At 37.0% G+C, this 24,613-nt stretch overlaps 1 protein-coding gene across 1 annotated transcript in view; it reads right to left on the reverse strand.

Moving 5' to 3' along the window:
* Window positions 1–11,475: 11,475 nt before the first annotated feature.
* The window catches only part of LOC140161072 (stromal interaction molecule 1-like), a 70,270-nt gene continuing 57,132 nt past the window's right edge, over window positions 11,476–24,613 (reverse strand). The window contains 6 exon segments of the mRNA XM_072184460.1: window positions 11,476–13,990; window positions 15,708–15,910; window positions 19,795–19,999; window positions 21,065–21,193; window positions 22,675–22,808; window positions 23,363–23,463. Coding sequence (XP_072040561.1) covers window positions 13,821–13,990; window positions 15,708–15,910; window positions 19,795–19,999; window positions 21,065–21,193; window positions 22,675–22,808; window positions 23,363–23,463 — 942 coding nt within the window. The 3' untranslated portion in view covers window positions 11,476–13,820.

The raw sequence follows: 24,613 nt of genomic DNA on the forward strand, positions 1-24,613 counted from the left end.
TGGGGGGGGGCAAATTGAATTTCAGGAGGGGGGGGGAATCGACAAATTTTCCCCAAAAATTTGCGAAATTTTAGGGTTTTGCCTCAAAACTGGGGGGCAAGAAAAATATTGGGGGGAGGGGGCAAATGCCCCCTTGCCCCCCCCCCTGGAGCGCCGCCACTGCTGGTGATCTGGGCACATCAGTACCTCAGGAAGGAATTCCAATTTGTGATCAATTTTGTTAAGGCAGTGGCACCTAATGTAAGCAAGACTATTATATTTTTCACCCTATAATGTGGCAGTGACGTCAACACGTTGCCCTGGTTGAGGCAGCTGTTTTGCGCAAGCATCTATGCGGCGTCTTTAAGCGCGTACATGAGCATAACAACGCTTTGAGCGTCCGTAAAGCTGCACTGACATCACTATCACATCAGTGTGAAAAATAGTAGAACATTCAATCAAATGGATAAAGCCACTTTCAGAGATGACACTATGAACATCAACAGTACAGTATAACATTGCAACTTCTTTATTCATGTATCTCTTTATTTCATTTTTACCCACTTAGTGCATAGAAAAAGGAAAAAAAAACGTTTTTGGTGGTTTACAAGTACTACTTTTGTCTTTTTATATACAATTTTTGTACATTATATTTATAGGCACTGGTGAATTGTTTACTACTTTCCTTGTATTTATGTAATCTTTTCACTATCAACACCAACAATATTATTTTACAATCAACACAAACAATAACAACATCAACACATTCAAAATATAGGGGTGCGAGTCACCAATGTAAAAAGAGCTGAAAACAGCTAGCAAAGAAGCTGCAATTTGAAACATCTTATATTTTTGTACAGAGCAAGTGTACAAAAAAACCTGAAAATCAAAACCAAAAAAACAAACTGAAATCAGCTTAAAAGGTAAACTCAACCAATTCAGTACCACCTATATCAATTCTGCAACACCCTCAAGGTGGTGCAAGTCAACATTTGTGCGTGCATTTTAACATATATAGTTATTCGAAAGATCGTTTGAAGACCAAAATTCAATTTGATTAAAACCAAATTGGTGGTATTTATGCAAATTGTATGTGCTCTGCACACAATTGTTTCAGGAATGGGGGGGGGGGCACCATGAGTTTCGAATAGAATAGACAACTGGGTGACTTCCATTTGAAATACTCACTCCAGTTGTGGAAGATATAGGTAAAGTCATAATACAGGGGGAGTATGAGTTTCAAAATGATTAACTCTGACCAATTACATTTGAAAAATATACTCCCCCTGTGGAAGATATTTCCAAAATCGGAGCGATTGCCGAATAGGGTGCAACTCTACTAGTCTTATTACAAGACTGCCCTACCCCAACCCTAAACTCCGTAAACGAGGACTGGACTCAAGTCTAGCAAGTTGCACCCTATTCGGTAATTGTACGCCAAAATCTTCCACAGGGGGAAGGTGGATTTCAACTGGAATAGCCAAATGTGCAAGTTGATGAGCATTTCAATTTTTCTTCTGATAAGTTATTTGTGTACTCAATGTGTATTATAAAGTTTTATATAGTTGTAATTATTTCAATTTTAACAAGAACAATGTGTTAATAGTGCATATATTAAATTGTTATAACTGTGAATATTTAAGTAGTGGTGTTATTATTAGAACAGATTCTTAAGGGGGTACTACACCCCTGTCCAATTTTGTGCCTATTTTTGCATTTTTCGCAAAAATTATAGCGCATTGCTGACAAGTAAGACATGTATATTATAGGGGCAAGGACTACAACTACTGCACTGGATATTTTATTTCGGCACAGACAGCAGTTGTGGAGTTGCAGTCAAAAATGAGGGAAAACCAGTATTTAATCAATAAATCAATAACTACTTGCCTGAGTTGCTGAATTTTCAGAGCAATATTTGTAGTCCTTGCCCCTACAACATGCATATCTTAATTGTCACCAATGCGCTATAATTTTTGAGAAAAATGCAAAAATAGGCACAAAATTGGCCAAGGGTGTAGTACCCTCTTAAAACACTTTAGGAACAATGCAATGTAACTGGTTTGTGACCATGTTTTACAAAGACGATAAAAACACTGCCAATTGCCCACAACTGTGCTATAACACATGCACAATGACCTGGAAACTATTGAAAACACAACATCGTTGGGCAGGAAAAACCTCCTATGCGCTTGTGGCCCCTGAACATGTTTAAAACAAAACTGCCAACAGGTTGCATAGGAGGTTTTGCTTTAAACATGTTCAGGGGCCACATAGGTTTTTCCTGCCCAACGACGACAAGTGACATGGTATGCCCTACATGAAAGTCATGACTGAGGTTTCCAGTTGAAATCCATACACCCTGTGTGGAAGGCATGACCTTAATCTCCCACACAGGAGGTGTAGATTTCAATTGAAGTCACCCATTTAGGTGCAATATAACTCCATTTGAAATTCACACTCCCTGTGTGGAACGCAATGTCATGCCTTCCACAGGGTGTATGGATTTCAACTGGAATAACCTGATATGTCCACATCATCCCTCTCCAGTTTTAAGTATATCGAAAATACACAACATTAAAGCCATATTATAACATTTGCTGTTGAGGACGCCCTCACTGATTTTTTAAAATTCATTTTTTTACACAATTATATTGTACTTTATTAAACCAATATACCCTGCAAAAATCAAGACTCTAGGTGCTGCAGTTTTGTCAAAATCCGATATTTTGAATAAAGCGCCGAACCGGCGCTTATTATTACGATGGAATTATTAGTCGAACGCATACACGATGTTCATAACACACAGTGCGGGACGGTGATTGATCTACACAACAAAGGGTCGTACCATAACATGACCGAAGGAGTGGTACGTATTGGCGACTATCTGGCGCTGGTAGTAAATTCCAATTTTCTTTGCTTTGACGTAGTTGTTCGGCTCAAAAATAAAGGGATATATCTGACAGTAAAACTAACATTTTATGTCAAAGAAATGCTACTCTATTTTGTATGATAATGTTATAATATTGCTTTAATGTATTTTACTATTCAACGACACAAGATCTCACAAGTTACTTACAATAACCCCCTGATAACTCTTGCCTTTGTTACAGCAATTCTGGTTAATAACATAAAATATTCATCTGATCCACCAATTCAGACACAGCTTCTAAATATTTAAGCTCAATCCTCTTCAGCCCTACCACCATTCTTACCATGTTGTTGATTGGCTCAATAAATCATAATTGTCTTGTTATAACCAATCAGCAGGTAGTACTCATGGGGTTAATCTTCTTCAGCCCTACAACCATTCCTTACCATGCTGTTGATTGGCTCAATCAATTATAGCAGTTGTCTTGTATCCAATCAGCAGGTAGTACTCATGGGGTTAAGCCCAACCACCATTCTTACAATGCTGCTGATTGGCTCAATAAATCATACCAGTTGTCTTGTAACCAATCAGCAGGTAGTATTCATGGGTTAAACCTTTTCAGCCCTACCACCATTCTTACCATGTTGCTGATTGGCTCAATAAATCATACTAGTTGTCTTATACCCAATCAGCAGGACACCGTTCTCACAGGGTTCATAAATATTACGGGGAAACAGTATTAAATAGATTAGGCTATACATAGAGTAGCAGAGTAGCTGTAGCCCTTTTTGTCTAGTTTGTACTTTATTTTATGAGCCCACACATAAATGAAAAAAAAAATACATATACCTTGGTTCAAAATTTAATTTCAACATTCAAATTTACATCAAGAAACTGAGTTATAAAAAAATATGCAGAACTTTTTTGTTTGATTACATGTATATAAAGCGAGACATTCCCAACAATGTCAAACAAGAAATGTCCCAACATCAAAAATATTAACAACAAAGTACTACAACATCAAAAATGGTTATAATTTATACTGATAACTTTATCAGACATCAAAAAAATACAAACTGAACTTGACATCAAAATGGATTATTAAATTGAACAAAATCAATTGTAAGTGTTTGTCACCTCCGCTGCCAGCTCGCTTCTGCTTGCTCCCCACACAAATTATCTGTCAATTTAAATGATTGGCAGTAAAGATCAAGAAAGATGCATCATGCAGTCTCCGAGTTCAATACTAAAAATATGACTATTTAAGCATTTTCCAACGCAATGTGGCAGTGACGTCAAAGCGTTGAGGCAGGTGTTTCGTTCATGCATCTATGCGGCATCTTTATGCATGTGCATGTGTACACCAGCGCTTCAAACAAACACTAGTGATTTGTAGCTGCGCCCAATGAAATGCACACTAATGTCAGTGCCATATCAGGGTGGAAAATGCTTTATATAGTATATTATCACTATATGTGACTATGGTAAATGATGGTCATGACTCATGAATATTAGCCGATTACCATTATTGGGCCATTGCACTTGAAATCCGCACTCCCCTTGTGGCAGATTTAGCTAATGTCTTCCACAGAGGGAGTATGGGTTTCAAAAAGAATAGACAAGGTAACTTCCATTTGAAATACTCACTCCAGTTGTGAAGGTAAAGCCATATACAGGGGGAGTATGGGTTTCTAAATAGTTAAACCATGCTAATTCCATTAGAAATACATACTCCCTCTGTGCAAGACTTTTCTTCAATCTTCCAGGGGTATGGCATATTTCAAATGGGATATAGTCCATTCACTATAAGATGACACATGACCTATGGAAAAGTACACAGGTCCCCAGGGGAGACAAAGATCAAATTGATACAAAACTTTTGGAAAATGTGTGGTAGCTTTAGTAGAGGGGACAATCTACTCGTACACAAGCAAGCACATGAACAACATCAAAACATTTGCTGGATCTGCAAAAAAATTAATTGGCAAGTTAAATTGAATTTGAACATCAAAATGAAATAAAAATCATATCTTGTGTAAGAAATAAACAATTAGATCTCATATGAGCACAAAATGTGTTCTGCCACCACCACCAAGAAGCAGCATGATACATATTCAAGCACCAATGCAAAATTCTGGCTTCCTTGCTTTCTATACATCATAATGCAACTTAAACATTTTTTATATATTTTTTTGCAATAAATAAATATATTGTATCATTTCATCGTCCTTGGAATATAATCAACTCCAAGAATTGTTTCTATTAATAGGTAATATACACCAATTTATTACAGATAACAGTGACTGGACATATCAACCAACATGAAGGGGTTTCAAATGCTGGGGTATAAATATAAATAACATACTTTTTTACGACACATAGTTTACAGGGGACTTGCTTATCAAACGCAAAGACACATACTCCTATTTGTTAAATTGATTTTTGTTGAATGACTCATTCTGCTCACCATGGTAAATATCATCCTTACATCAAAACCATAACATTTTAATAGAAAACAAAATATTGCTATTAAATTTGATAAGAACAAAACATGAGACATTTGATGTGCATATTGAATATTCAAACTTGATATGTGTACAAGTGCAGCAATATCAACAATGGCTAGTCCAGTTGGAAGACCTTAATTTCCTACACAGGAGGTGAAACTTTCAAATAGAGTCACCCATTTAGTTAACCCCATTTGAATTTTGCGCTCCTTATGTTGAAGATTAAGGTCATGTTTTCCATAGGGGGTGTATAGATTTCAACTGGAACAGCCCATTGAGGGATGTACTTTACAAGATGGAAGAGTTATACCCAACATCTGATATTGAGATAGAACAAATGTGCAATTTTTCTTCTTCAGATGAAGCGTTCAGAGGCAAAAACCGATAAACTCCATTTTCAAACAGGCCCTCAAAATCTGCTCTATAATGCTAACTTTAACCATAACCGTACCAAACACCAAAAAACCTCAATTCATAAAGCGTATGCATGGGAGGTATCCCACGTGATGCAATTGCATGCCGGCCAAGCTAGACCCTGTGGCAAGGTAGGCCTGTGTCTGACACCCGAGGGGTTGTGGTTCAAAACTACACCAGAGAAGAAAGATTTCTCTTCTTTTTCTTTCTTTGTTCCTTCTTTCCTTGCCACTCACCAAAAAGTAACTGGGGCGTTAGGGTTAAATTGACACAGTACTAATTCCAAGGTTCATTTTTGAAAATATGATCAGAAGTAGCACATATTTTCTTAATAAAAATTACGTTCTTTTATTTGACCAGTTATCTTTGGCTATAATCTTCAATTGAGAAAAAAATCAATTATCAGTTTTTGCCTCTTCAATAGATAATACAATCATTTGATACATCACAGAAACTGACATGGAAAAGGCTTTAATATTAAATGGAATAAACATATTTTAAGATGCTTATTGATCTCATTTTTGTGCTCATCCTACTAATCTAACAATTGATCTCGACACTTTTTTACTTGTAATCTTGATGGTCTAAATTATATGATTTGGAATTCAAAGCTATTTTCAGTGATCTCTGGAATAACAGAGATTACAAAATATAACACATATAATTAAGGAATGCCAACCCTCCTTTGGGGAAGTCATTGCATTTCTTGAAAGTCAGACCACATGTGCAACCCTATGTCAAAATTGTGTTAACTTTGGGCTTAAGCCTGATGGCTTAGGAAGCCTGACCACTAGCCATGCTTTGAGAAACCAGCCCGTAATATCTACCATCTTTATATCTACAGAAATCAAAGACCAAAGATGCCCTATCAACAAAACTAGTTTCGATAGAAGGTTAAAACTTAAAATGTTGAAAATCCAAACTTGTCCAATTCCTTCATTTTACAAACATAATCACACTTTTTAACCTCCTCCTCCCTCCTACCAAAATTAGTTCAGTTTATAGGATGCCTTTGATCTGTTGGCCTGTTCCCTGACCAAGTTACTAATGGTTTATTAGCACAATGTCTGCTACAAAATGAAAAAAAAAAGTGATTCACTTTCAAATTTTCTGTTTTTTCTCAGCTCACTGAATACAGCTAACCTTTTCATTTCTACGATAATGTACAGCATATAATTTATCATACCCTCCACCATGTGATGCAATCACGCAAAATGTGTAATTTCTCAATAAGTGTTTGTTCACTTTGTTGTGCATGTCTTTGTGCGTCCAATATTTGTACTCATTGCACAGGTTACAAAATATGAAACGATAAAGTGAGTCAGAGCGATTACCGAATAGGTCCAACTCTACAACTAGACTCTTAGTACAAGACTGCCCTATCCCAAACCCTAAACTCTGCAAATGAGGACTGGACTCAAGTCTAGCAAGTTGCACCCTATTCGGTATTATTGTACCAATGAGTCTAATGGGCTATTCCAGTTGAAATCCTTACACCCCTATGGAAGACATGACCTTAATCTCCTACACTGGGGTGTAGATTCAAATGGAGTCAACCATTCAGGCAACCCCTTTTGAAAGTCACACTCCCTGTGTGGAAGATTAAGGTCACATCTTCCATAGGGGGTATATGGATTTTAACAGGAATAGTCCAATGTCGCTAATATAGACCACTTGACATCACTGTTTATCAACAAAGGCGAGGGACTCGTCTATCGATATGCTCGAACGAGCCACTACACTGATCAATGGCTTTCTTGTACTGTATGAAATGTGGCGGGCGATTTAAAATGCACGTGCCCTTAGCAGACTATGATGCTTACGCACACTGCAGGGCAAAGAACAATGTAAATTGTCATAATGCGCACACATACTGCCGGGCAATGACATCATATGCCAAGTGGTCTATTGATTTCAAGTTATTGGCTTAAAATGTACTCAAATTTGTAATTGTTTTCAGCAGCTGATAAATTCAAGGATTGTCTTTTGATAATGAGTTTTATGTAGAATGTTCTTATATAAAAGAGCTATTTGCACCTGTGACCATTAAAGCATAAAGCATTTTCAAGAGGCATCAAGAGGAGCCATTATCTAAAATCGCTCTTGCAAATACAACTTAAGAGGAGCTGTAGAGCTGATTGCTCTCGCTCCTTTCAAAAGGCAGACCCTGTAAATTTATAACAAGCTCAATTTCCACCTTGTTTTGCATCAAAATATTTTAAAGGGCTAGTAATTATCGGATGTAACAAAAACTGAAAATTTAATACCCATCTCTCTTAATCCAGTCACATATATGCTGAAAACCCAATCAGAATAGGACTAACAGTTCCTGAGATATGAAAATTCAAACATAATGGGCTGTTCCATTTAAAATTCACACACCCCAGATTTCACTGCCATTTCAATACCAGTTGCACCTTGCATTCAATCCAGATGGATATTTTTTGCTATTTTTATGTAAAAAATTCCATTTGAAAATGGTTGAAATTGATAAAAATCCAGTTTGGTCTCAAATGACTGAAACAATTTGTTTAACCTGGTCATAAACAGCATTTCTGATTGGTTGATAACTTGAAATGCTCATTTAAATGGCCAATTATGACTAGGCTTTAAACTATTTATGTTCAAACTTGCATTTGCAGATGATCTTATTAATACCTTCAATGATGGGTTCAAAAATTGGACACAATATTAATTTTGGCCAATCGGCAGGTAGTTCTCATGGGGTTAAGCTGTTGAATTTGGTTGGACTTCCAAACTCTTCATGGAGTGTGGTTTCAAATGGAATAGCCTCCTACATCTCTAAATCGGTTTTAGTGATCAATGATTCATTTTGCTTGATTACATCACATTTACACATTGCAAAAATTTCAACGAAGTTAGAGAAGGAGAATTCTGATTCTGCCATGTTTGCTTGCCACCCATAGAGGGAGGGAAAATAGTGTACCTCGTGATTTGTTTCACTGTGCACCAAACTTGGATTCCTATGCCAGTATCATACAAAGCAATCATAAGGGAGCACATCGGTTTTTTGTGATGATTTATTTCTGTACCTTGATCGGAAAAGCGATTGCTGATATATCAATCGGAAGTTGCAAGCATGCCCTAGCGTTATATCTTAAAGACAACTTTGCAGCAGCCTCGCTAGCTACGCCTGAACACTACCACTGATAGTATCATACAAAGCAATTCTCGCTATTCGCAATAAGGGCGCCGCCAGCGGTTTGCGATGTAATCGTGATGTATCATGGGAAAAGGTCGACATCCAAGCCCGCGCAATACGAATATTACCATGCTATTACATAGGAACATGTGACAATATTTGTTTAGTTTGTCAAAATAAAGGTGTTACACGCAAATCGATACTCATTCATACACTCTTAGAACCACATAGCCAATCAGAAAAGCCGTTAGAAAAATACGCTTAGTGCATTAATATTGTATAATTGCAGGGCGCCAAGACTCAGCGTATTACGCGCAGTGCTTTCGCATCGCGTAAGATTGACTCATTTTTCTTATGGGTTGATGCATTTATATTTGCTCGATTTGTCAACATTTTTAGTGACGATTTTGTTATAAAAATAGCAAAAATCACGGCATTTTTTTCGTGTATGAAATAGGTTAATAAATCGTATCACTTATTGCTCGAGAAATTGTACAAAATAATGCACTTGTACTGAGATGTTAATGCGTCTAATGCACTCCCTTCGGGCTCGTGCATTAGACGCATCAACATCTCAGTACGCTGCGATACATTATTGTGTACAATTTCACTCTCAACAAGTGATACTCATGTATTAACCTATAAATAATACTTAATAATGTGATTTGAAATGTGCACAATTAATTTTTTCTCTATCGATTTGCGTGTAATACCGTTATATTGACAAACTAAAAATATTGTCACATGTTCCTATGTAATAGCATGGTAATATTCAGATTATGCGGACTTGATGTCGACCTTTTCCCATGATACATCACGATTTTCCCATGATACATCACGATTACACTGGCAAACCGCTGGCGCGCCTTATTGCGAATAGCGAGAATCATGAAGGAATGCAGCATTTTTTTGTAATGACATATTTCCGTACCTTGATCGGAAACGCGATTGCTGATGTATATATCAATAGGAAGTTGCTAGCATGCTCTAGCATCAAATCTTAAAAACAACTTTGTAGCTGCCTTGCTAGCTATGCCTGAACACTACCATTGAACACTGATAGCGTTTTACATTCCCTGCTAGCATTTGGTCACAAGTGACTTTTTTGTTGCACGCTGCAATTGCTTGCATTATATAGGCATTAGTGAGCCATGCTTGTGCAATTCATGTTGATGTGTTGCTCCGATTATGCAAGTAAAGCACAACAAACTTACATAAACCTTTGCAACACAATTTGAAGGCACCAATTACCATTCCATTGTCAAGCATAAAATGTCAGATAATTTAGCCCATTTTGATAATTTAATCCCATGCATGACAATACAACATTTTTGCTGCAACCTGTTGCATGTAGTACTTGCTGTGAACTGACGCTTCCTTGCTTTCAGTTGCTTATAGTTGGTATACCTTCCTTGAGTCAGTGAAGTAAAATCAAATTTTGAGATTTTCTCAAAAACAGTTCATTTGTGCAGGAATTGGTTATGGTAGTCGATTCCTTGCATCATTTGCTTTCTGAAAATGTATACTTTTGTATACTGCTCATCATTACATTTAGAGATACAATAAAAAACAATATCAAAATTACTAACTCAAGAAAGGTATACAGACTATAGTGATCATCTGCTAATAGGGACTTTTTTACTGCTATTTTTATGTCAACTTCGACTAAGCTACCCTGCTTGACAACAAGCTGATTTTGTTTGGTGCCCCTCAAAACAGAGGGATTTATGACAAACCAACCAACCAACAAGCATGGCCGATTTCTCACTGTTATACACAGTCTGCACTCTCCTCATTTAACCTTCTTGAAAGATTATTTGATAGTTTTCTCAATACTATATTATACAGGTTCAGTTTGAATGCCAGCATTCAAAAGAAGAAAGTTTGGTAATAAACTAAAAAGTAAACTTATACAAAAATAATAAGCATTTGAGGAATGCACATACATATCCTTAGAAATATGAACAATATCCATACATTGGATCTGTCAAACAGCTCATATGTGACGTGTCATGTCAAAAGGAGACACTTTTGGGCAGGTTATCAATTTTGAGGTTTTTACATATCTTAAATATAGAGATATTTTGCTCCACAATGCCGTTTTCCCCAATGAAATCGGACGCTCCTAAGCGAAGATATTGAGTTCGTAAGTTATGGTATTATAAAATTGGAAATTGAGATATCTGCCTTTAAAAATATTATTCACAATGTTGAGAGTAGGAATTACCTAGAAAAATGTCTCCAAAAATACAAGATGCCTGTTATATTCCGGTTTGAAATTATCAGACAATATTTTAAACATTAATAACATCACAAATTCGCAACAAACCCAAATTGTAAAAAAATCTCCCCCGGGCAGATTTGGGGCTATTTCTCCATTTACGATCCTGCCCAAAAGTGTCTCCTTTTGACATGACACGTCACATATAATGTCACATATAATAATTTTGACACCACTTTTTCAGTCACAACTTTCAAGCCCTTATGTTTGGATATTGCAATTGGCCTAACCCATTCACCAGAATTTTTGAGCAAGTTAGTTCAAGTCCTCCTGCTTTGTATGCTGTGAATTCTTGCATATTCATGAGGACCGATCCTTCAATCATCCGTGTCTAGCAAATCACGCCAGATTTGCATGCTTTCGAGTTACACGATAGTGTTGCATGAAAGACCGTAAAAATATGATCTATGTGCGTAGCAGGTACATCTGTCGCACTTCTTAACTTGCGGGTTTTAAGTTACACAAAGGGCAAAGATATGAGTTACAAGGAATATTGCTCCCAGCATCACATTTGACCCAAGTTACATGCACTTTGTAACTTTGTGATGGGATCCTGCAGAGCATTCGTCCAGCATCAATCACATTGACCAGTTATGAGCAGCCTACATGTCAGCCCTCGAATTAACCCACGGCACCCATGGCATTTTGCCGTGGGTGCCCACCCCGACTGCCGTAATGCCCTCAAAATATGTCCTTTACCCAAGGCAGTCACTTGTCGTGCTCTCTAATGAAGTTGCTGTCGGTGCCCCAGCCCTGCCCCTTCATTATAAAATCATCTATCTATGTTTGTATGCGTTTTCTTCACTTTTGAGAAATTGCCTTGGTGCCCTTCTCAAATTTTCAACAGTTGCCATGATGCCCTCTTGAAATATTACAAACTGCCATGCTGCCTTGCCTTTTCAGTGAAAATCCAAGGCAATTATCAACTTGCCCTAAAAAAGTTGCCGTGCCCCTTCAGATCCTTAATTCGAGGGCTGCTACATGTATATCCATGGTAAGTTTGTCATGGGTTTCAAGCAATAAATCCCTATCTCTTACATGTATCAGTCATAAATAATACTATAATGTGTCTTGTTTCAAGTTGAGAGTGCCGGCCGTACGTTTACTCAGTTGCATTGACAGTGTAGTTCTACGCATGTGTGCACACCCTTCAAGATTAGGTTAGTATGTGCAATTCAAAACTGCCACTGCAACATCCAAGCAGAGTTGCCAAAAATGTTCAGCCCAAATCGTGAGATCAAATCATTGAAAAGTCATCCAATTGGTATGAGATGCTAAACTACTGAAAGTTGCAGGCGTCAATGTCGAAAAGTCATCCAATTTTTGATTCTATGAGGAAGGAAATTGTCAAAGTCATGGACGAAGTTTAAAAGTTGTCCAATTGGGCTACAAAATCATGAGTTTGGCAACCTTGCATCCAAGGTGGTGTTACTCTCAACTTGAGACTAGACACACTATTATATCACAAAGGCATTATTTGTAAATGTCAGTGCAATCCACTCCTGAAGTGCATTTGTTTCCGATGATAAAAACACATTGAGGATACATGTATCTACTTCCTTTCAGTGCAAGTAACTCCTTGGAGTCTAAGGAGTAAATTAGCCATCACTCTTTCAAGCATCCACCTCTTTCCAGGGCAGGCTAGATGATTTCATGTTGGTGAGGATAGTCCACTACATCTCTATGTAATTTGCTCTATTCTCCCCAACATATTTCAGTACCTATAAAATATTCCTAGATAGATATCAAGGACAGGTGATATACTACATACCATTTCCTATTTTGATTTTTATAGCATATGTGTATTACTAGGTTTGAACTCACGACCTAAGAATTGCGAGTTTTAACATCTTACTTCCAGGATTCCAGTCAATTGGAAATCCTTGTATACAAAATGTCTTCTCGCCTCTAGTACTTAGCAATCATCCCCACTTTTGCTTTGCTACACACACTATGGCCCACAAGAGCCTCATCCCAATGACATAGTCCAATAACCTCAATTACATAATCATAGTGCAAAATTTGACCTCAAGTTGCAGAATATGAATTTTTGTACCCAAATCTTCTAAGGTCATTCAATGAATGTACAAATGTATTGGGGTTTAAGAACTGTTCCCCTGATAGATGAGCATGCTGTGGATCCTAGTGACATAGCTCAATAACACTTATCGCCTCATATAGCACAGAATCATTGTAGGCTTGTCAGCGACGGAGACTATATGATCTCACATAAAATACACAGTGCACTTGTTTCATATAGTCTTTCACACAGCACAAACTATGAAATCTCTCAGTACATATGGAATGCAGATTCAATCAATAGCCTTTTACAAAGGTTTAATATGAGATTCGACATCAAATAAACCACTTCTTTAAGATCAGCCACAATGTCAAGCAGACGGTTCCAACACAAACTCTATTCAGAGAGTCAATGTTTTAAATTATAAAAACACTTTGGTATCAGAATGTGCAACTTTCCTTTTATCCGCATCAATCAGCAACGGCCAGTGGTTCTTATTTGTGGCTGAGGATCTTCTTCCAAAACACCATCCATCTTTCTACCCTGATGAAATAAAATGTTTACAACTCCAGCTGTCGTCTTCGTCATCAGCATGTCTTCGCAGACTCATTTTTACTATTTGAAAACTTTGGTATGCGAATTTGTAACTTTCCACGTTTCTTGGGCGATCGGATGCTGTCGTCCGATTCGGTGTTGTCGCTAGAGTGGTTGGCTCCTTCTTCTTCCAAGGTTGGGCCCGGACTTTTCCTCAGGAATTCTTTTGAATACAAATAAAAGGAAACAAAGAATACAATGTTATATATGCGATACAATGACAACATCTATAAGGAAGTGTGTTTTCCTCAGAATATTTAAAAATTTCACTTTGGGAGGGATAATAATTGGAGGGTATTCCAATTCTTCTTCTCAGGACAATTGGGCTACAGTGTATTCCATTTAAAATCCACACTACCCCTGTGGAAGCTTTTTGGAAGTATCTTCCAAAGGGAGTATGAATTTCAAATAGAATTAGCACATTAACCAACTTAATTTTAAACTCGCTCACACTTTGTGGAAGATTCGGGTTGACTTTTCCTCAGAGGGTGTATGATATTCAAATGGAGCTGCCTAATGTGTTCATTCCATTTGAAATTCATACTCCTGTGAAATAAATCTCCAAAATCTTTCACAGGGGTAGTGTGGTGTAAATGGAACAGCTGATTGTAGCGCAGGATGTTTTCTATCTCACATTGAGGCCCATTCCCTGTTCATTCATATTCTTAGTTCATATTGCTTTGGATCCTAGAAATGTATATCACAGTGGCCCACAGATCAGTACAACTTCTGGGGGTGGGGCTGTTCATAGTACATTAGAAACTAGAATTGCACAGGGGTTAGAAGGAAAATATGAGCTTTCATCTAATATCAAAATCTGCGCAGATTTTGATAGTGTAAAGTAGGGTGGTGAAGCCATCAATTGGTTCACACACCGTTAACATAGACAAACATGCAAATCAAGTAACTTTTTTTGTTGCAAACATGGCGGCATGGGATAAGGAAAATAAAATTCATCCGATTGAAAAGAATTTTACATCCATGTATAATTGGTTAATGTTATAGTATTTCTTATTATGAATTCCTGTTGAGAAAGCCTATTTACTTAATATTTAGTATTTAGTAATGTACCTACTTGAGTCTGAAATGCATGATGTGTTGACAAATATTTGGGCAAAAAAGTGATATTTTCATTTGGATTGCACTAGTGTTATGCCTCGCCTATTATTTACATTTCTACTACCTCTGACACATTATTTGTGTCTAAATTAAAGGATACTGCATTACCCAATATTTCTTAATTATTTATTCAAGAAATCTGTCCTTTCGTGCTTCAGTCAAGAAAATTATTATCATTCAACTCAAAACCTTACTTGGCATATTAGCCTTTACTGTTTGCATTGCGTAAAATATAGTAAAACACCACCTATGGGCAAAAATCTTATCTTGTTACATTGGGTGTTTCTACAGGGTGTCCCTGAAAGAACTGTATCATCGAAACTTAATTGTTTGGGTCTTTTAATGCCACAACTAAACATAATTAACATAACTAAATAACTCTTGTGGTTGAGGAATAAATCAGCTATCACATGCTTTTTGAATTTTGACAATTGACTACACCATTCGTGAAATATAAGAATTTTACGAAACTCCCTCATTTTCAAACCTTTCCACAGATTCAAATATAATCGTTAATCTGTATTCAAAGTGCTAATCACTGCGCATCATCAGAGCATGAGGCATCTGTTGTCATTGATAGATTCTTTTATTTCAAAAACGGAGCGGTCAATTGTCAAAATTGTTAAAATACCCAAACAATTCAGTTTCTGACGATACAGTTCTTTCAGGGACACCCTGTATAGCTTTAATGTGTTTATTTGCACACATTTTTAGAACTAAGTCCACTTTACTTGAAATCTTATATCCCACAGCCTACCAACCTTTCTTTTTCTTTCCATTGACTTGAGGTGATTTTTTCAGCAGCATGCTCTCCAGGGAGGATTCGGACTGTGACACTGGTAAGGACTTGGGTCTCGGTCTTGTCGACGCTGACGTTCTCGACGGTTGAAGTTTGGACGCAGGGACAATAGGCTGAGTTACGGAGCGAGTCATTGAAAAGGGCTTACTTTCTTCTTCAATAGGGCTATTAACATGCAAACAAAATATACACAAAACACAAAGCACAGCATAGTTCAATGTTATGTTATAAACACTCAGTTTTTTGGCATCGTAAGAATGCAAGTTAATATACATAGTTATAACATGAATACAAAAAAATTGAAAAGCTAATCAAAACAAGCATATACAATACTGTACTATACTTTTTTGCTACAATCAGCAACAATCAATATATTACACAATCAATATTAATAGTGACCAAGTGATCAATCTAACTTGAACATAATGAAATTGGCAGTCTATTGTACAGTGTTTCTTAAAATATATTCATTATCATAAACATACAATAATTCCCACAAACCCTGGATGGAACATAATTGTCACAGGTCACATTTAGAGAGATAAAATATCAAAAATTTTCCCCAAACTTTCGAATTTTGTACCAATTTTGTTGTAAAAATCTGTCTGGGAAACTAACATTACAGGAAAATAATATTCTGGAAAAAACAGATGGATAAAGCTGCATAAACTGACACTTATAAGACTGCCAACTTTACTACTGAATATGTTACTGTGCAACTATTAGTATTAAACAAAACTGCAAAAGTGACGAGATCTGATCCTGTTTGTCTGACATGATATGAAATCTGGATTATCAATATTATCGGATAATATTTCATTTTGAACTCCATCAGTTCCAATCATTCCCAGTTCCAATCATGCTGACTTTATAAACTTAACAGAAATCCGTATGTTCCTGTTTCTTTCTTTCTTGCGCCATCTTAATTCTTGCTTGTATCTCTATTCAGGCCTGTCCCAAATTGACCACATTTTTTTAATTTTTAGATTAAAACTTGCCAATTGTTGCATGTTTCGCTCCTTTGGCTATCCCATATTTTGTAACCTTGCTACGCATCTCAATTTCATAACAATCAACTAAACTAGATCAGAGCAGATCACAAACAAACAAAAATGGTAAAAATGGATGACAATTAATCCCATTATGCTGGAAATGAAATGGCTGCACTTCCTTAATGATAATGTTAACCTTACACCACTATTCTGCTATTTCAAGATAGTGAAGTCAATGCATTCAGGTAGCTTTTTAGCACATGTGCATGTCAGCACTTGATGCAAAACCTCACATTTTGAAGCAGCGCTCAATAAAATGCGCATCTATTTGTACTGATGTCACTGACTACACTACAGAAAAGGCATTATTCGCTGTCGTAGTACACCTATGTAGCCATTGGTTACTGGTTCAAGCCTGGGCTCATACACCTGTTCCGAATTTTGATATGCCATAGGCTTTGTGTTGTGATCATTTCAATCAGTGGTTCATAACAAAGAAAGCATGAGCCTGTTGACCTAACAACTGTCATATTCTAACATGCACTACGACAGTGAATTGTATGTTAAAACAATTCAACAACATGTACTCTATTGGGCTATGCCAGTTGAAGTCCATACACCCCCTATGGAAGATATGACCTGAATCTACTACAAAGGGGGTGTAGGTTTCAAATGGAGTCACCAATTCAGGTACTGCCATTTGAAATTCTTACTCCCTGCATTGAAGATTAAGGTCATGTCCTCCATAGGGTTTGTAAGGATTTCAACTGGTATAGCCCACTGTCATGCCAGGGTGTCCTTAAATAGGGACATGCAGATACATTCTGAACAACACTGTTTGCTTAACCGCATGCTCAACAATTGATCAACCGAGTGTAAATGGGCAAATTTAATCATCATAGCTCATGCTTCTTTAAAACAACAATATAATACTAACTGTATGTCTATTGGCCTATCACAGTGCCGTCAGCTAGCATAAATGTTGAACATGGTTTCCATATTTAGTTGCCTTGTTTACAAGGATTTTCATTTGCTGACAAAGAAATTGAGCAAATTCCTACTCTAAGATCTGAAATTTTAGCATGACTAAATTGTTTCCAGCTTGCTGGGTAACAAAACTCTGCGAGGCATCCAGTGTGGACAAATGATAGGTCCCTATAGCAATCAATTTCTGTATGTCCCTTTTAAGGTGATCCCTGTATCATCCTAAGCAGCCACATCACAACTAAGCAGCCACGCCACAACTAAGCAGCCACGTCACAACAATCATTGCATTTTTGTCTGACACTTGACATGTCTACACTACAAGATTCTTATTGTGGCTGCCTGCACAGGTACACCGGCGCCGAGGTACCTGACTGGTGCGCACAAAGTGCCTACAGAGTACAGAGTGCCAATGCTGATACAGCACAGTACCCACCAGCAGTGGTACTGCACTGGTACTACACTGGTACCCCCTGCACAGGAATCTGATAGTGTACTTCTGTTGCTTTATCAGAAAAATTAGCGTCGATCTATCGATCGTAAGTCACTAGCATACCCTGGCGCCAAATCAAAGTTGCTACGGGGCAACTTTCTGGCAACATCACTAACCACGTCTAAAAATGCTTGTATTGACGCACAATCACTACCAGTGTTTCATCACTAGCAATATTTATGCCACTCCACAGCAGCTGCTAGGTATATCTAATCATGAGTTGCAGTACCATACTACAACTGCATGTGCCATAGGAAGTATACGTAAAATCACTCACTTCATCTTTCAAAATTACTCATTAAAATCAGGGGTGCTTAGATGTTTGAAAAAATATAACCTCTAAATGTATTGTGAAACTATCTATAGCTCTCAATATCTAACCAGCTTCACTTATTTTTGTATGTACTTGTTTAGCAAGCAGATAGACTGCGGTGCAATGCATGATGGGATACTCCCTTCAGCTGCTGTGGTGTCACTTACTGTGACTGTTAGTATGATATGGACAACCAACAACCATATTTAGTAATGACATGACAACCCACCACCACTGTATCAACACCTATCATGCCAGGTTGAAAATAAGCTGTCGTCTGGTATGTGTAATCACATATATGTGACCTATCACATCGCAACACGGCAGTTGTCGTCAAAAATGAACTTGAAGGTTTCTTTACCAGACTAAAGGACTGCTTTTAAGCTATAAAATGACACCTCTTCCATTGATGTCGTATGTAGAATGGTGATGTTATGTGACAAATAGAATCCTTATTATTTTCTTTATTTTTCGGGACACATTTTCTTTATTATCTTTAAATGTGGGTTTCCGACAACTGCCGTGTTTCGATGTGATTGGTCACATATATCAAACATGAAAACTGGTCTTGGAAAAAAACACTGAAAACCATGTTTTTTTTACCATTTTCTGTGAATTTGATTCAAAATAGGCTGAAAAACACTGAAAACAGTAACAAAAACGCTGAAATCAGCTACAACGCTGAAACTTTTCATGCCTGATATATACACCAGAACAAAATTTATGTTCTCTGTGTGTTATAAATACCCAACACCATGCACTGTAATAATTGTCAAGGGTGAAAATAAGCTGACATCCGAACCACAGGTGATTGCGTACAAACAGTCAAATACTATACATTTTAAACAGAGAAAACCAGGAACTCTATGACCAAAATTTGCCTTTTTTAAACCAAAATGACATCAAAATCAAGATTTTGGCATGCTGTATTACACCTTTAAGAATTTCTAAAAAAACCTCAACCAAAACACACTTTTGGTCATACCTTATTTTCACCCTTATTAGAAGTATTTAACAATTATAAAGTTCAATATTAATACACATGCATTTTACTGCATTTCCAATCAACAATTATTTATCCCCACATGCCATTTGTTAAATAAAACAACATAATTTGTTACTCTTAGTTTACAGCAAATATTCTACTTAATACACCTCTCCAACAGCATCAAATTTAACTAAACAATCGGGTAAATATATAGATGCAATAAGAAAGAGAGAGAGTGAGAGAGATCTCCATGCAGCCAACACCGCAAAATTGCCTCACCTATCGCCCACAATGAACCCGCCCCCGTTACATGTCGTAGACGTTGGCGATGTCCTTCTGGTTTGTGACGCTCCATTGCGATTGTAGGACTGTAACGACGACACACTCTTGGATGTTCTCATAGCCTGCGGCGATTGTGACGTAGGTAGCTGATCTACAGATTGTGATATGAGGTTGGCAGAGGTTAAGTTGTGATGAAGTCCACCTGTTGAAGAGCATGCAGTAAAAACAGGTTGAAATTTAAACTGTGCAGGTGGTTGGGGGGAGGTGGGGGCCACAGAGTACTACAGAGTATGTACCACCAGTCAAAGTCCCCGTGTATTGTATACGGTGAGTTCTCACATATTCATGAGGGCCGATTGTTCGATCGTGCCGTGTCAAACAATCACGCCAGCACTGCGTGACTTCGCGTATACGCGCTAGAGCGTTGCGTGCTTTCGCGATAGACCATGAAAATATGCGGTAATTGTGTAGCAGTCTCGCCTGTCGCATTTCATGGAACAATCGGCCCTCATTATCGGATGATGCGGAGACTTTGACTGGTGGTACTTTCTCTGTTTCTCTCTCCTCTGTGGTGGGGGCATTCCCATTTGGAAGTGACACCGATGCATAGATAGGGCTGTTAAGACTCTTTTTTTTTCAGAATTGCTGTCACCCAAACATCCCATTTTCACAAGATACAAAACAGAGAAAATGTAAATTACTCTCATTTTTACCATTTACCACGCATCAATTATATACCAAATAAGGCCAATTTTGGACTAAAAATGGTAAAAAGTTATATTTTTGGCCTTATTTGGTCAATAATTGAAAAAGTAAACCCAATATCCGAAAATTGAAACACATAAGGCCACATTTTGGATGTTTTCCCTTTTCTATTGTGCATTTACAAAATTTAAGGCAATAAATGTTTTTCTTTTTTTGTAATTTTCTTCAAAATTTGTGTTTAAACACCAAATTTGTATTTATAATTATATTCCTTGACTGATATCCTTTCCAAAAATATATAGTTATATACTTTTATAAATTTTGCATAAATAATTAATTTAAGAAGTTACAGCACTTAACAACAAAATGTAATTCAGAAAACCATTATATTTTGATGAAAATTTGCATAAATATGTGAATTGAGCAAAAAAAAATCAAATTGCGTGTACCACAAAATATTGTGAATATCGAGGCATAGAAAATGTCACTCCGCAGGATTTTGTGTGACAAACATTGATGGAATGTTGAGCCCTGGCTTTCAGAGGCAAAATGCAGGACCTACCTGATGCAGCAGCGGCAGCAGCCACATATGATGGTACAGGAGGAAAGTCTTCATCCATTTCTTCAATACCCATAGGAACGTTGCTTTCCATATGTGCTGCACTCCCTACCACGCTGCTTGATACACTTACTGAAATTGGAGAAACAGACATCATTTGGATTAAAACAAATGAAATTAATACATAGGTAGGTTTCTTGATGGAAATTCATAATATGTAAAGTATTTCTAAGAGTATGTCGACACTTATCACAGTACCGGTGCAGCTGGTCCCTGTGTGAATTGTCAAGCTTTCATCAGATGTGTCTCTGACTTCATCAATACTGATGATGAAGCCAGAGACACATCTGATGAAAGCTCGTCCACTGACACAGGTGCACCGGTACTGTGATCACCGACGGAGTACTCATAGAAATACTATAGCTTAAAATGAAATTAGTAAGCTTTATTATTGTTTCATATAACTTATTCCAGGAGTGCAAAATGTCTCCATAACTTACTTGAATCTAAATAAGCACTGAATTAGGGGTTCATTCATATATTTTCATGACTAAGCGGTTGTTTATGCCGAGGGGCCGCTTGCGGCCGAGGGCATAAACAACCGCTTAGTCATGAAAATATATGAATGAACCCCGCTCATACATACCAGAACATTTTGTGATTCTTATTTCATCAAAATAATAATAAAAATAACAATTAACATCATTAAAAACCACGAATTTCCTTCGTTTTTCCTACCCCGTGATCGCACATCCGGGCCACCGGGCATAAACGTTGTTTATGCCCGGCTCTCGACCAATCACGCGCGCCGTTATATAGCGAGTATGTATGAACTCAAGTTTGTTAAGGCAGAAATTATTCGGCTTTTGTTACTGCATGCGTCAACAAAGTCCCAACTTACGCTCGCGTAAATTCACATAAGCTTGCAGAAGTCACACATTACGCAACGCACAACAAGCGTAAGCATTGCACCCAACTGTGTGCATGCCATTCTATATCAATACACAGTGTTATGAGTCGTATTTTTTCCACCTTATATAAACCGAACAAACTTTACTCCTGTCACTCAGTGACCTTCTTAATTGAAATCTACACAGCACAAATGTCTTCATATAACTTGAATCTGAATGAAGTGATGAACTATTAAAAATTGCTACTTGACTTTGTTAAGGGCTTGGATAGTGATGTTTGCACAGTATTTTTGTGGGACCTGATGAGAGCACATGAAATTTTATAAAATTGGGAAAACTATGTATACCTTCAATATGAAAGGTCAAAATTTTCAATTGCTGGACGACGTTTCCTCCCAACTACATACACTTTCAATACCTATCATTATATTTACTAAGTTTACTTCTAGGACTGTTAAATTTCAAAAATATCAATTTTTAATAATTTGCCATAAAATTTGCATCATATCGCAATTTTTTTTTTTTTTTTTAATCAAAATTATTTGATATCAGAAGGACATTCCTCATATTCAGAATGCAATTTGGTGTGTCTGATGTGCTCTCATGTCCCATAAAAAAAACTGTGCAAACGTTGCTATCTGATCCCTGTTAACTGCAATTTACAACAACAACAAAAAATTACAAAATATCTCCATAACTTACTTGAATCTGACTGGAGTACTGTACTAATAGTGCCACTTGGTGACCTTGTTAATTGAAATCTACACAGTGCTTCTATTTGTGACCATCGATGACCTCTCTCTTGAATTTCATTAGTGACTTCCATCAGAGATGACCTGAGAAGTAAAAAATATTGACACACTCTAAATCATTAATACTCTGCATGCTAACCATAAGCTTCGACATAAAAAGTGCCAAGTTTTGAGATATTTTTTCAAAAAATCACGAGCTATCTTAAGAACCACTGAACCAATACTAAGCTTGTTTGTACTCAATTTAATCCATTTTTCATGCTGATTTCAAATATGGTTATGAAAATTTACAATTCTGTAATGATCTGAATTTTGAAAAAAAAAAATTTAACATCAATGGGTTATTCCATTTATCCACACTACCCCTGTGGAAGATTTTGGAAGTATCTTCCACAGGGGGAGTATGAATTTCAAATGGAATGAACACATTAGGCAGCTCCAGTTGAATTTCATACACCCTTTGAGAAGGATTGAACCACTGAAGGAGGGTGAGTTTCAAATGGAGCTACTAATATATCAATTCTATTTGAAATTCATCTCCCCCTGCGGAAGATATTTCCAAAATCTTCCACAGGGGTAGTGTGGCTCCATAAAGTTGCCTTCATGAGCCTCATTAGAGAAGACAGACAGACACTTACCTTGCTGTGATTATTCTGTGATCCACCTCGTCTAATGAACTGCCATGAGCAATGCGAAATGAACCCATAAAGGTTGTGCGCTTTTTGCGAATTTTGTCACACTATAAAACAAAAAGAATGAATTTATTGGGATATTCCAGTTGATCCATACATCCCCTATGGAAGATCTCCAACATGGTAAGTGTGAATTTCAAATAGGGTTATGAGAATGGGTGATTTCAAATCTACATCCCCTCTCCTGTGTGGGAGATTAAGGTCATGTCTTCCATAAGGGGCGTATGTACATGTATTGCTACACGTAACTATAAATATATCATCAAATCATCTTCAATATTATGGTGATATATTTAAATTATTTTAATAAGTCAAGTTAGGAAAGCCAATTTTCAATCAGAACTAAAAAACTAAACATCCTTGATTCACTTTTCCAAATAGTTACCTAAATACATCCAATCTTAGGTTTCCATGATTAAAATTGATTTCCAATACTCACATTTTGATGACTGAAAGATTTTTGTTCGTGATATACAGTCAAACTTGAATGTTTGTGACTTAATTTGTGCGACTCATAAGCTTAAGGGGGCACGCAGGATTACTCTGAATGGAAAATTTTACACATTGTTTTGTATTGTATCTTTAAAAGTATAATGATAATAAGTATAAAAAAGTATACATTTTCAGAAAATTTCTAAAATATCCATGTTCAGAGTGATCATGCGTGCCCCTTAACCATGCGTGTTGAACAAAATGGCTGGATATTCAAGTCCCTAACAGGCACTGCTAAGCAGCCTACTGGGGAAATGAAATTGGCATGTCACATTGGATTGATAATACAAGGCTGCTGTCATTTGATCTTACTTCCAAGTCATTTCATAACTACATGCAACAAAAATTATTTTAAAAAGACAGAGGAAATACTATTTTTGTCCACAGAATTAAAGAGGGGCTGGTCCGATTTATCATGTTCTGTTTTCTATCTTAGATTGAGGCCTAGCAAACAATGCTTCCAAATTCTGAGATGCATTGCTCCAGCGGTATGATGTGAGGAGCAAAAACGTGTAAAAATGTACCATAGGATGGAACATACACTTCCAGTGCAGTTACCACAAATGTTTTTGTTCACACCATTTAAATGAAAAATATCTCGGGCGTTAAAATTTCACTGGATAATAAGAAAGATATGAGCTTTCTTCTGATATTAAATTCTCAATGAAGAAAAATGGCGGATGAGGCTGTTGATCGGGTCAAGGA

Source organism: Amphiura filiformis, chromosome 9 (assembly GCF_039555335.1).
Source record: "Amphiura filiformis chromosome 9, Afil_fr2py, whole genome shotgun sequence".
Lineage (NCBI taxonomy): Eukaryota > Metazoa > Echinodermata > Ophiuroidea > Amphilepidida > Amphiuridae > Amphiura > Amphiura filiformis.